Source organism: Lissotriton helveticus, chromosome 8 (genome assembly GCF_964261635.1).
Source record: "Lissotriton helveticus chromosome 8, aLisHel1.1, whole genome shotgun sequence".
NCBI classification, from domain to species: domain Eukaryota; kingdom Metazoa; phylum Chordata; class Amphibia; order Caudata; family Salamandridae; genus Lissotriton; species Lissotriton helveticus.
In genome coordinates this window covers 598,232,936-598,247,908 of record NC_136069.1, presented here as the reverse complement: position 1 = coordinate 598,247,908, position 14,973 = coordinate 598,232,936, and the positions used below count along the sequence as shown (strand labels likewise).

At 42.6% G+C, this 14,973-nt stretch overlaps 1 protein-coding gene across 2 annotated transcripts in view; it reads left to right on the top strand.

The window, feature by feature from the left end:
* The window catches only part of MZT1 (mitotic spindle organizing protein 1), a 131,183-nt gene extending 128,086 nt beyond the window's left edge, over positions 1-3,097 (top strand). For both annotated transcript variants that reach the window (XM_078657421.1, XM_078657422.1), the window contains exon 3: positions 2,429-3,097. In XM_078657421.1, coding sequence (XP_078513547.1) covers positions 2,429-2,452 — 24 coding nt within the window. In that variant the 3' untranslated portion in view covers positions 2,453-3,097. The remainder of the gene's footprint in view (positions 1-2,428) is intronic.
* The last annotated feature ends 11,876 nt before the right edge of the window (positions 3,098-14,973 follow it).

Sequence of the window (14,973 nt, the reverse complement as noted above, 5' to 3'; positions counted from 1 at the left end):
CCATCGCCCCTGTCATCGCTGCCAAAACATCTACTAGCTATCTTTCTCGTATGCAAGTGCGACAGTTCAGATTATTCCAGGTCCCCAAAGCTAAAGGAATGGCTGTGAGGCAGGTATTGTTAATTTTCAGAGTATATTGGATTCCTAAACAACCGTTGTTCTGCTGATCTCTAAATTAGACAAGCAGTGCCACGACGTGGCAGGCTGTCATAAGTGCAGTGTTTGCAATTAAGTGCCGGTGCTGAGCACTGGAAACCACCAGATCAAATCAAGCACTGGTCTCAAGCAGTCTTCTGGGCATCAGGTGAGTTGTTGGGTCTGAGATCATGGTGCTGCAGCTGGTGCTTCTTTTGAAAATACAAAAAGGGGGGAGGGGACTGTATCACCCTCTAGAGCCTGGACTACACCACAAGGAAAAAAGAGCTCTAGCAGTATAAATTCACTTAAGATTTAATAGAGATAACTTAGTTTTAAGTATATATACGTTGAGTAAATCGAACTATGGATTAAATCATTCGTTTTTAGGATTATATACAAAAAATATTATCAATTGTAATGCAGTCAAAGCAACAGACAGAAAATGATATAGACCATGTTTTTACTTTTTGGGGTTTCAACACCAATAGTCTAAAGAGGTTGTATTGAATAATCAAGAAACTATTCAGCAACTGTATATTTATACAATCTTCACATATTCAAATTTCAAACTTTTGCTAGTTAAACATTATACAAGCAATGCTGACAAACCCATTACTCAAGGAAAAGACGGGTCCGTCACCAGGTATGAAAAACTGTAAATTGCATAAAACCATGGCAACTGGCAACTCATGGGTGAATGCCTTGGGTCACAGCCGCGAACCACAAGACCGCGCGGAGAACTGATTTAGTCCATAGTTCGATTTACTCGATGTATAGAAAACCAATAAAAAGTTATCTCTATTAAATCTTAAGTAAATTGATCGTGATAGAACTTTTTTTTCTCGATTGTTTGCTGGTGCATTTTTCAGCGCAGCTCTAACTCTGCTGACGGCGATCGGGCAGCGGCGCTGTCCTTGGAGCTCCAGGCAGTCGTTGCAGTGTTTTTTCTGCTTCAGCCACAATTTCAAGACCTCCAGCGGTCCAGTATGCTCGGGCACAATTATCAAGTTCATATTGACACAGTCTGACTGGGCACTCTTCAGGACAGAGCTGTTGTGCAGGCCACTTAGGCACAACTTAAAGGTTACAACAGCCTTGTCTGCTCAGGCAAAGTTCAGGAGCAGTGCCTTGGATAAGGGCAAGAGAGTTTGCACTCAGGCCTGTGAGCAACGAAGACGCTCTCTCTCGCCTCGCTGATGCATACAGCCAGCTGCTTTTGCTCAGCCTATTTGGTCGCTTCTTCTATAGGGTTGTCGCACACCTTCCCTTTCTTCTAACGTAGGTAACCTCCAGGTGCTTCAGGACGTGGGAGACAGCTCTCTCCTCCAGGTTAGACTCTAGGTGATGTCCACTCACCTTTGGGAAGCTGGCTGTCTGGCAGACACCAGCTCTGGTGGCACAGCAGTCTTCAGAATTATCTGTGGAGTCTTCCTTTACTTGACCAAAGAACTGTGGACTGGAACAAGTAGGTCTTTAGCTCCCCTTTTATATAGTGGAAGCAGATAGAAGATGCTTATTAGGTTGTACTCTCAGAATCGATTTGTGTTGGTTCATCTGTCGTTTCCAGGCTCACTTATAGACAGTCTTCATGAGGTGATCCTCCTCACAACTGGGTCGTCTCCAGTTTGGAGCACCCACAACTATGGCACAAAACGTGAGCATTCTGCATCTGGGCCCAAAAGGTCTGGTGGAACGGACTTCCAAGCTGTTATTGAGTTAACTATTTGCTGCAAAAATGTAGTGTTTCGTCCTAGAATTTATGTTCATTTCCTCTAAAACTTAAAAGAGGCGTGGGCTCTCTGTATATGAGGGAGCATATCTGTGCAGGGATTGAGTTGTATTTGAAACATAAAGGCGAGTAATTGTCCTTTAGCAAACATATATGCAGCCCTGGTAGTGTCACCGAAAGTCCCTGTTTCTAATACTACCAGTAAGCCATTTTCGGTATTTTGATGCACTTGCGCAAAGGTTGTTGATACATACTTCAGTGTCTAGGTCATACTAGCCAGAGGTTTGAGGAAGCCGAGTAACCATTTTTTGTTCATTTATGGTATGTTTTCACATTGAGAGTGTTTTCCGAAATGTGTCCATTCACAACTTAATTCCGGAAAGACTTATTAATGCAGTGTGGACAGTCAGAAACCTAACTAGGATTAGCATTCTACCCGACTTGAAATAGAATATCTGAACAATTTTATTTATTTTCTTTGAATGAAAATTAAGAAAATATATGAAAGTGTTTTGTTCCATGCTAGGTCGTTTATATTTAGAATTTTACTTATCTTTTCAGGCCGCTGAAAATATGACAAGCTGACGTCATGGGAAGCTATCCTGCTGGGTGAAAGGGCGAGCTCTTCAAATGGAAATATAACTTGAATTCTTCTCCAGATTGGCGTCGCTCGAGGCTGCTGTTGATTGTAGACGTTGAGCAATTTCTTGAAGTGTTTTTTTTTCTTTTTAAAAGAAAAGTTTTTCTAAAAGCACGTGTTTCACAAGTATTTTATTTATTTTTAAGCAACTCACATGTGTTATTTATGCATCTAATGATTGACCCCTTTCAACTGTAAAATGATGGTTTAATACTGCGCTAATACCAAATCGCAGCAGATGTAATTGAAAAAACCCTTTTTATCACTCATTAGTATCTTGTCCCAAAAACTGCAACATTTCAGTAGTTTGTATCATTGAGGCTGTCTTTGTGTTGGAGCTGAAAATGATTGGTCTTTAATCGGAAGCTGTTAAACTGATATCAGAATTTTTTAGAAAAAGATATTGATTATGTATGCCTCAAAGAGCCTGTTTCATTGACCACCCCCTACACATAACTGTTTGCAATCAGTTTTGCTTTGAGAAAATTGTGTATCCTCAGAACCCTGAAAGAATAGTTTTTCTGAGGTCAGACCGCATCGTATACCTCTGTTGTTGAAGCTAATAAATGCAGTTACTTTATAACCGTGAAGTTGGCGGGTGTCTTTTTGTTACTTGTCATTTTCTCCTCCCATGATGTCTCCTTTTTTAGGTCTCACCCAGGCAGCGTGCATGCGTTGCTGTAGGAGGGCCTTTAGCTATCATTCTTCACTTTTCAAGCACTGTACTCGTGCTTGTGGCGGCATCCACCTTGCGGGAGCGAGCAGCGGCGCGCCACAAGCACAAGTGCAGTGCTTGACAAGTGAAGACTGCGCACACACGCACCACTCCCGAAAACAGCTGCTGCTTGTTTACTTTGTTTAACGTCCTCTGCTCCCCACCCCTTTCATTGTGTCGCGGAATGAGCTTGCCAACTGCTGTGGGCCTCGCTTTCCGTGCACCTGACTGCGCACGCACGCACCATTCCCGAAAACAGCTGCTGCTTGTTTACTTTGCTTAACGTTGTCTGCTCCCCACCCCTTTCATTGTGCCGTGGAATGAGCTCGCCAACTGTTGTGAGTCTTGCTTTCTGCACACCTGACACCCGTGCTTACAGCACATTAAGTAACTTCTTCGTACTTCGCCACTAAATACTTGAGAAGAAAAGAGTCATCAGAGACGGCTACTGGGATTCTGTTTACTTTGAACGTCAGGCGTGACGTTGGGCGTGACTCCATTCTTAGAATACAAGCTGCGGACTAAGGAGGCATGCTGAAAGAAGACGTGCCGCCATGGAAACATATGTACTTGCTCATTAATGGCATTATTTGTTACAGATGTTTCAAAGGCTTTATAAAGCAGAGTAAATGCCATACTTTGTTTCCATTTCCATGAAACCAAATATTCTCAGTAGTCTGGCTGAGTGAGGGGGGTTGGGAGGGCGGCAAGTCAGAATCCACAACAGGAGACTGCAGATTTGGTACCACCGCATGGCCAGGTTTATTGCCCTGCAGTACAATTCTGCTCTCTAGCAGTCGCCGCCAACACCCCTTAATTGGTTTTATTAATCTAATTACATATGGATCCTGGACTTAATAATATACACATGGAAGACAGTAGACATCATCCTCCGCGTACAGTACTGCACCCCAAAAAGTAAACATTTCTACAACAATCAGGGCTTTAAATGAGATGAAAAAACTGGGGCGGGGGGTCTCTCAAGGAGGCGTGTCCGATGCAGTTAAGGATGTGGCTTAAAATGAGTAAGCTAAAAACCTGTGCTTAGCATAGTGTGTCGCCTAACAGGACTTTTGCTGCTTCTGTGGTTGAATCCAGCTACATAATCAGTGCATGAAGTGGAAAAATAGAAGTGCAGGTACTCTATACCAGAGTACCTGCTTGTTTCTGAGAAGTGCCGGTAATCTCCAATTAAAAGTATAGCATTTCTCTTGAGAAGTGCTGGTACTCTCCCTCTCAAAATAAACAAGCATTGGCATAGCCAATAGGTCTCGCATTTGGGACCTTATAAGTAGCACGATATCCTTGGTGCAATAACATCAACCGTTGCATGGCTAAACACTTATAAGGGTCCAAAGGCGAAACCTATTGGCTATGCCAATGCTTGTTTACCTCTGTCACATTTAACTTTATTTTCCTTTCAGCCCTTTTATCATTTACTCTTGTCAGCCTACCTCCACTTTATCGATTACTGCTTAGTAACAAAAGAAGAGCTGTCTCTGAATTTGTTGTTATTGGTGTGGAGTACATAGTCTACTATTGCTCCCAGGTTTTGACGATAGTGTGAGTAGCAGGAGCAGAGCGGACATGAGAATTATTTTATGTGACATATATACAAAATACACATTTTAATGTCAATAACTCGCCATCTATCATCTGCCCAGATGTTTATATTTTTTTCATACGACACTCTTTACTTTTGCTGTAACAAAGAATCTTATGCCAAGACCCAATTGTCATTTCTGTCAATATTCAATATAATTATTAGTTGTATAGATGCATAATTACTGAAAAGCAGCAATGCTGTGAAAAAAATCACAGCATTAAAAAATAAATAATTAGGAACTATAATGTATTCAATGATATTAGGAGATGTTCCTATTCTTGTCTGGAAGCCAGCTAGCTCACCCATTACATGACTATTACATTAGACATCTGTTTACTAGGAATTCCGCTACCAGCTTACCCATGTGATTACAGCATTTATTAAGCTTACATTTTTTTATTGAATTAGTTTTCCAGTATATAAAATAACTAAGAGCTGGCGGTTCTAGCAAATTGACAGTTTTAAGCACCATCCCATCAAACACCCTCCGCCAGTATCACTTTGCTGTTCTCTTAACAAATTGCAATGTATCTATTTACCTTCTGTGTGAAACAGAAGGTTCTAGATGGGTATTATCTAGTGGTAACCGTGCACGCATTGTAATGCATGCGTGGTTAAGGGTATGCGTGGAGACAGCCGCGTTGTAGTGGCTGTTTCCCATATAGTGAGGGTCTAAATACGTTGTCTTTTCATGGTAGTTGGAATTGGTCTTGTGCCAGGAGGGGGCCAACGGGCTCCCATTTGTCAGAAATTGCCTATCGTTCTCCATGCTTAATAATCTTCAAAGTTTCAATAAGCACATGTTCTACCTGGGTGTCTTCATTTACTTATAACATTATAAGGCTTGTTTGGCTGCCAGTAATCGTTAAGAAATTGTTTTTACCTTGGACCCATGTAACAAATGTACATTTTCTGAGAGGGGACCTCTAGTAAAATCGTCATGGGGAACCTAGCACTTCATTCCATTAATGGAGCGTATTCCCTCCAATGCCTCCTGCCAATGTAGTGCTAGTTTTTGGTATGTCGTACTGTGTATGCCAAGAATCCAGGTCCACTACAACCCCTCCAGCATGTTTGGCGTTATATTATAAAATATATGTAGAAGAAGTGGAGTGTGATGCCACTCATTGAATACTTTGCATAGTATTTCTTTCACCTGTGCATGCTGAGCGAACCCCTTCTCCTTTGTGGATGTTCACAAAAATGCCCATGAGACCTCTGCCGGCTCATAAAAAATGTTTGTTTTGTTTGTTTATTTTTTTTTATTTTTAAAGCATCCAGTTTTCTGTTAAGGAAAATGAACTGTATTAAAAAAAAAAGTTTCTTTAATTAAAAGCATTCTCAGGCCGAGTGCTCTCCAGACCAAGTATGTGAGAAGCTGGCCTGGTATATGATGTACACTTAGGTATGCGGACACCTTGCACCAGTCCAGACAACCCATAAGGTGATTTAAGAGTTCTTAGACAACCTTAGAAAGCTCTCTAAGTGGTAGCAGTGGAGAGCAGCCTTCAGGTTTAGTCCAGAAGGTGTGTAAAGCAGCTTATTTTACTAGAATGCAATCTTATAGTATAGATTAAGTGAAAAATAACCACACAAGATATTTATAAAAATTTGTATTTATTATATAATATTCTCTAACACATACAAATATCTCCTACCCGGAGATATGCACAATGCACACAATACTTAGCAAAGAAACACAGTTAATAGCATGTAATACACAGTGGACCCTAGGGGGGACCAAACCATATACTAAGAAAGTGGTATAAGAACCACGACTCGGGTCAAGGCAATGTCGAGAGGACGTAGAAGTGCTGGGGACCCAAGGAACCTGCTGAGGTGAGTGACTAGGAACACCACAGACAGTGTGTGCAGTGTAACAACACAACAGCGTGCTCCGTACAAGTCTATGTGTAAGTCACGGTTGGATTTTTAAAGATTAAAGACTCTTCCCAGTGGACACTGAAGAAACCCGGTGGAAGACAGAAGATTGGAGAGCCACCCCACCTGTGGAAAGCCGGGTGCATATGTGTGAAGTGGTGTCAGAAACCGTAGTCGTTTCCAATGGAGGACTTCAGGAAAGTGCCGCAGCTGGAAGAGGAGAAAGTTTCCTGTGGAATCCAAAGGTGGATTGTAGACTAAGTACCTGCAAGCAGAGGGGACAGAGTCTGTCACTCAAGAGTGACCGAGTAACCAGCAGACTTGAAAGACTAACCCTCTGATGCCGGTGTTGCAGGAGAGTTGATGAGGACCTTGACTCTGCAGCTGTGAGGACCAGGCGACGCTGAGGAAGTCCAGGAGCCGTACACGAGCTGTCCCATGTCAGATGTCGATTGTAGAGGGGTTGGTGTCCGGTGGGAGCACCAACAAGCCTTGGCAAATGCAACCCAAGCAAAAGTCTGTGATGTCTGGACCAGCAAAGTGCAGGGGAGACAGGGCAGGCCCTGAGCAATCAGGGGAGCCCAACAGAAGTAAAGGTGACTCTCAAATGAACCCACAGGCCGGAGGCACTGGAGTCGCGAGAGGACCTCAAGCAGCTCACCAAAAGATGCAGGCCACGATGCGGTGTGGCAGAAGATTCTGGTCTCAGGAGATGCGTGAGGTTGGGGCTACTTGGAGCCTGAAGATCTTCCTGGAAGGAAGTCAACAAGCCTTTGCAACTGCAAGTTGACACGGTGCACAGGGGTTTGGTTTATTGCAACCCCCTCGAGGGATACATGCCTCAAACTTGGTGAGAGGGCAGGGCAGGACTCTGGAGCTGTGGAAAACCACCATCTGTGTTGCAGAACCGTTCGGAGTCCGGAGGAGCTCAGGCCCAGACAGACCGGTCGACTTAGTTGCGGAGCCTGCAAATGCAAGGAAGTGACTCCTCCACCAAGAGATATTCCTTCAGTTGTGTTTGATGCCCACGGGCCTTGGAAGGTTCCTGTATGGTTCACAGGCACAGACGAGGCAGGTGACTGGAAGAGTAACCAAGTCGAGCCCAAATGAAGTCCAGATTGCCCAGACGGTAAAAGAAGTGGTGTCTGAATTGAATCTTACCACTGAGGAAATAAGGGACCTACACCCAGGTAAGCCCTTAAGTACCCTAAGGAAAGGGTTGGGATGATTCAGGGGACCCTCCATGGGGATGGTCTGTACAGAGGGGAGGTTACTTCCATGTCCTTTGTCCAGTTTCGCACCAGAGCGGGAGCAATCGGCTCCCTGGACTGATTTAAACTGGACTGTGCATGGGGACACCAAATGTGCCCCACATACAGACTGAGTGGCTCTGGTAAGCTCGCTCACCCTGACCCAATACACTAAATCCTGTCTGGGAGGTGGTCACATTGTTCTGCCTTCCCCTGCTCGAGATCAGCTCAGCAGCAGGAGGGCAGAATCGTGTCTCTGGTTGGCAGCAACCATTTTGTGCTGTCCGGGTCTGGAATACTGGTACTGGGGACATGGAGAGCCTAACGGAGGGCTCTTCCAGTGCTTTGAATTACACCTCCCAAACCGTTTACGGTGTGGGGGATATGATTCCAACATGTTTGATACCAAACATGATAGGATTTGTTGCAGCCAGTTTCGAGATGGTCATCGCGTAGTAATACGGTGCCCCTCTACATGGTATAAGGCTGCTTCACTGACAACCCGGGAGAATTGACTCTGTAGGCTGTAGGGGTGTCTTGCTCATGCAGGGACATCCTCTCACTTAGAACCAGGCACCCTGCCTTTGTAGTGTAGTTCCTATTATCCCAATAGGCTCTGCGCATTGGAATAATACCTTCAATAGTATAGGCCTAGACCAGACGTTAACTAGGTCTACTACTGTCGATATTAGACTTAAAGTTTTGGGTTTGCCAGCTAGCTCAGAGTTCACTAGAAACTTTCTCGAATAGGCAAGGAGGAGTTGAACCTCCCTGGATAGACAAGAAGGGATTTAGTTTCTGACAACCATAGAACATGACAACTTTGCTCTCCCCTAATCAAGAGTGTATCTCTAGAGTCGTGTGAAAACAAAAGACGACTTATTTTACTCAGTCAGTACGTGCATTCTTAGTCTCACCAGATTGTAGAGAAAAGGAAGAGACGGGCGTGTTCAATAAAAGATGTTATTTATTGATCAGTCTCTTTTCTCATACAAGAGAAATGGATCGATATTATTGCAATACTTATGGTTAAGTAAAGTGCATACATTAGAAGCAGAAGTATAAAATAATACTGTAAAAACATTGATATGGTTTCTAAGCCATATGATGGTTTAAAATGGATAAAATAGATACATACACATATACATTTGACTAATCGTACTCAACTGGTGTTTCTAACTACGCCTACCCCAGATGTACCTGACCTAAGCCTAATACGTGGGCGGGAGTAGAAAGTAGCAGTTTAAGTTAAGTTTGTTTTGCCAAGTGACTGACTAAAGAATTCTCTGCAAGGGGTTATTCAGTTCTGTACCTGGAATCTAGGATGAATGAGGGATGGTATCTCTCGTCTCTGGTCTCGATATTCCAGGCTGCCTGCGAGGGCTACCCGGAAGCGCCGGAGCTGGGTTTCTCGGCAGGAGAAAGCAGCGTCTCGTTCTCAGCGCGTCAGGAAGGCGGGGCTGCGCCAGCGGGGTCTGCTCTGCTTTGGGCTTCGGCAAGTCTGGCTGCTCCGATCTCGTCACCACCGCATATGTTTGCATAGGGCAATATCGGTAATATTTATACCTTTAAGGTGCCGAGATTGACGTAAGGATGGACATAGATACGTCAATAAGGATGTCATACGACCTGGTCGTTAGCACATTCTTTTGCTGAAGTTCTCGGTGAAATCAAAACAATGGCCGCAGGGTTTTTCCCAGGTTGTCATAGGTTTGATTTGTTTTGAGAACTCCGTATGCCTTATCAGGGGCTGGAGGAATATCGCTTGTCTAATTAGATGGCAAGCGTTATGACCTAATCAGATAACACGTTCCTGTGCCGTAGTGTGGCTTAATCAGATAACGGTTTCTGCATCATAGGGGTTTTCTGCCTCATGGGATGGCTTCTAGTTAACTTGTTAACCAGAATAGGGTCAGGAATAGGGGGATCGATACAGAACCTATAGGAATACATCACACCCACTCCACGCTAACTATGGACATATTTACGAATCTATGCATAGGAAAACATACTGTAGAGGATCATGTATACCTTACCACCCCAAAATACATAAATGCATTTTGAAATTATCAAATATACGGAAAAAACAGTCACATGTATTATATGCACTCAAGCTGTAGAATAATGCTAAAGTAATCACGCATATCTATATATTATCACTAATTTGTATATGAGAATTTACACATGAAATGGCTCTTAATACAGAAAAAAGGTTCGAGACCATTCCATCACAGAATAAAATAATTATGAACATACCAGCGGGCAGCTAATGTCTATAAAGTATCTAAAAATAGAAATTTTAGTTCTCTAAGAATAGTTCTTACTTTAAGCAGAAAATAAGTGTCCCGAAAAAATCGTAAAAATATTTAGGGGCTGCTGAAAAAAATTGCTGTCTGTGAACTGGAGGGAAAATTGTTCATGGTATTTTGCTATTCTAGTTGAAGGCCAAATTCAGGGAACGCCGTGTGCGAGCTCGCTCACAAGTCTCTATTTCTGCTCTGGTGAGAACATCATATCATTTAGACTGTCGAAAAAGCTGTCAACAGCTTCCTGGGAGAGTTCCACTAACTCGGAAAAAGGTGTAACCATGCATTCGTGCGCATGATTGTCTCCATTGACGTTTTGATTAGAATTGCTGACAGAAGGTCGTACCTGATCAATGCTGCTTTCATCTTGAACTTCACTACCCCTTAATCGTAGTGGTGAAGCTTCCACGAATGCCGTCATCAGGATTGGTAGCCGTTGAGGGCAGCACAAAGCATGAGCCTTTATTGGACTCAACAATGTTTCTGCATCCATTGGCGCATCCGATTGTAGCGTCAGACAGGTGTCTAACACGCATTCTTCTCCGCATAGCAAGCACCTTAATACAGGTAAAACACATCGTTGCCACATTGGTCGAAATGAAAGAAACCAAGTCATGTTCAGGTCTCTAAGCCGGGATAGTCCCAGGATTCTTGATATCCGGTCCCGGTATCCAATGGCTAGGATTGTTTCTTCCCTTGTCGCAGGTGTTTTGTCTGTGACATGGTTTGCCATAACGAAATATAAGGACTAGGAATAGGATTCCTGCAATTAGTCCCAAAATGAGGGGAAGTCCGCCAAAAATCGAATGGACGAAATCTGGAAAATTACCCAGTATGGCTTTGAATGGTGTTAATGCCATCGAAAATACTGTCTTAAATACTTTTGAGACTCCACTGGTATCAGAAATATTTAAGATTTCATTCAGGATTTCTGCGAAATGTATGGGGGAATTAGTTGATAACAATGAGTGAATCTCTGCAGTCGTCCTTGCGACTAGGAGATCATACGTTTCTTTTGATGACGTGAGCCTGGTCGGCGTCTGAAGAAGCACTGTTTTCATTCTGCTTAAAGTATCTATTCGAATAGAAGTAATTTTCAAGTTGGGCCATGCCCTTGCCTCCCTGTCTGGAAGGGAGCTGGGGAACAATAAGCGTCCACAGCACTTGACCTTCGCAGTCGTAGTTACGAGATAAGGAGTCCCGGGCATAAGACTACAACATCTGCGGTCCATAATTAGAACGTAACTCCCATTATAGAGTCTTTGAAAGAATGGTTCTATCTCTGTTGCAGGTGCGCCTAGTTGGTGACATGAAAGGTTATTTGAGTTCCCTTCACAGGCTCCATGCAAACTAATTCCATTACACAGAAGTGTACCGCTCAGTGACATCGCACAATTATTGCCACTAAAACACTTTCTGTCCTTTATTGCTGACACATGCATGTGAATAGGGCAAGTTCCATGTTGTTTTAATGTACCCTTTTCCCAATTTTTCGTACATGCCAGCCTGTATATATTTTTGGCAGTATTGAAACCTGAAGGTAGATATTGGAATATTAATTATCCCATGTATTATCCATTCACTGACAGGTCGTTCTGACATTGTCACTGGTAATCTCTCGAGTTTCTCAATGCTCAGGATTGTATAATCAGCACCCTTTTGTGCCATACTGATTTGTTTATCAGTGAGGTTAAAGATATTGAATAGTGATGTTGTGTTGATTAAACGCCAAGGCACATAGCCTGAACGCAGATTTTGTAACGTCCAGCCAAGCTGTACAATAGAACGCAATTGGGACTGACCGTGTTGTAACAACAGTAAGTCTTGCGATAATATGTCGATTGCTGAAGACACAATGCTGTCCAGAGAAAAAATTCTGGAGGACAGAGTCATTAACCCATTGTCCACTACAGAAAGTGATTTTTCCAAATTAATACGGTCAATTTCCCATATACTTTCTGCTGTCTCAATTTGAGTCACCTTCCAGGCCTCGTTGTATGCTGCATATACAGAGGCTGCTATGAAACGTTTCTGACGCTGTTTGCGCGGTCCCATAATGAAATCACGCAAGTCAGCACCATCAGTAAGTAAAGTTAGGTGTTGCTTAATTTCTGCCAGTGTGGAAGTTTGTAGCCACTGAAGGCATAATTTGCCCACACTGTAGGTGGTTATTATCCCTGGGTGTTGTCTTTGGGAATATCTAGGGTCTGGCCTGGTCATTTTGAACCCCTGTGTTTTGTTCAGGAATTTGTCTTGACAGTTATTAGTATCTGTGGGCCAGATCAACCACTTTTTCCAATCAGGATGTGTTCTGTTTTGGTTTAATACATAATTTACGTCTATCTCTTCATCTGTAGAGCTATTGCTGTTCATTGTTGGTTTTGGAATAGACGGTTTATTTAAGTCTTTGATTTTGGCTAGGCCAAGACAGGTAGTTTGTTGAACAGTGTCATTTAAAAATATAATTTGTTCTGGGATCATGCAGGCTCTAAACAAAGATTCTATACCCTGTACTTGCCATTCTTTTGTACCCCAAACACTCTTTACTTCAACATTTTTGTCCCAATAATCAAAACCAAAAGTATTCATTTGTTCAAAGAATGAGTCTGAATATATCAATTTCGTGTTTGTTATCATGGTCTTTGTCCCTGTCTTATTTGACAATTTGAAATAAAATGTTTCAGCATTACTTGTGTTAAAACCTGAAAAGTATGAATATTTGTCATAAACGGTTCTTGAGCTTCCTTTTGGAGGGGTTGCACAATGTTCCCATTGATTATAATTTAAAACATTTCTAGGTTGTGCAGATCTATGTAGAAAATGGTTACCATAGTGGTTATAACAGTACATACTATCATAATTTGTCGAACCCTGCAAATAATCATGTTTGGGAAATTTAGCAGACATCACTAAGTCAGACATCATATTATTTATACTTTCAAAGTCCCAATCATCAGCAAATGAGCTTGGTTTTACAAAGTCACTCAACGAGATCTTAATTTGGTGTGGATATTTCAGGATTTCAACCGGACCATAAATTTCGTAGTCAGTGTTGTCCCATGCTACCCCACCCGGTATAGGATTGGCTGTGAAGTTGACTGAAGAAAGTTCTCTTTTCTCGACGTGTGAAGATGTGTGTGGTTTGAGGATCAAGTTGATTTTCTGACTTGCTGTGTCCATTTTAGCATATTTTCCCTCAATGAAGCGTCCCAAAGTTAGTACCATGATGAGCCAAAGTATGAGGATAAATGCACCAAAACCCACCCAAAATTCAATCCATGGAGAAATCAGATATGTTTCTTTCAGTTGTTTCAAAAGTACTTTAACTTTATCTTTAAAGGTTTTTGTTGATGGCTGTGTTTTAGATTCAGTGAAGCCTTCAGAGGAATCGTCGAAGTTTATGAAGTAGCCGGATGCAGTTCTGTCAATTGTTCCAATTGCTTCAGGATTACTGTTTCTTGCATAATCGTTTGTTACTTCATTATAGATTGGTGTGTCTCTGCTAAATGTTTTTATTTGGGTTTTCAGAGGTCTAAGTTCCATTGCATTGTTGCATAGTCCTTGTTGTAGTTCTGTAGGCGTTTCGAATGTGATTAGCCTCTTAGATTGAACCTCTGTGTTTGTAGCAAATCTTGGTGTTCTACTACTTTTCGGGAGTCCACTTGGCCTACTATTTGTTATCGGCCACATGATTGTGGTTTTACCAGGTCGATGGATACAACTCGGTTCTCCTTTTTACCAGCAAGCGGCGGTAGTACAACTGATCTTGTCCCGTTGATAGACAAGACAGGAACTGCTTTTCTGTAAGAAGGCCCAAATTCCTTCTTTACCGCGATCTTTTCTCTGACTAGATCCCCGACTTTTGGAATCCAGACAGGTCTTGCTGGGACAGGTGGTGGTTCTTCAGTGGTTGTTGGCTGCTGTTTCAACTTTATGTTGCTCAGGTCTTTTCTTGTTTCGTTTAAGTCCTGCAAAATAGCCAAACGATCTTTGATATCAAAGCTTTTTTTCTTCACCACTGAAGTCTGACTGTCGAGGTCTAAGACTAACATCCTAGTTCCAAACAATAATTCGTACGGACTGAATCCCTTCAGAGAATTTCTTGGCAGGTTATTTAGACTACGTTGGACACTTATTAGATGTTTGACCCACCCAGCTCCCGAACCTAATACCTTTGCCGTTATAGATTGCTTTATGTCACGGTTTTTTCTTTCAACAATTCCGTTCCCCTCAGGGTGAAATGGACAAGAGTACCGCAATGTAACGCCCATGCTGACCATGGCCTCCTTATAAGCTCTAGAGCTAAAAGCAGGACCATGGTCCGAATGCAGCATGCCAATTGCGTATGTGCCGATAAAGACTCGCAAATCTTTTATAACAGTTCTGGCGTCAGCCGTTCGCTGGGGCCACATCCATATGAATCTCGTGCATGAGTCCACTGCAACCAAGATATATTTATAGTTACCATCCCTTTGTAAGGGACCACAGTGGTCTAGGTAAACACAGGCTAATGGTTTATCCGAGATTAGAAGGGGCGTCTGCGCTGGACGTCTCACCGTTGATACTTTCATTCTTTGACATATTTCACATTCTAAAACATAGTTCCTTGTTTGTCTTCTCATTTGTGGCCACCAGTATCTCTGTTTTAATAATGATACTGTGGCTGAGACGCCAGCATGTATAGAAGCAAGCCCTTCGTGTGCCGCTA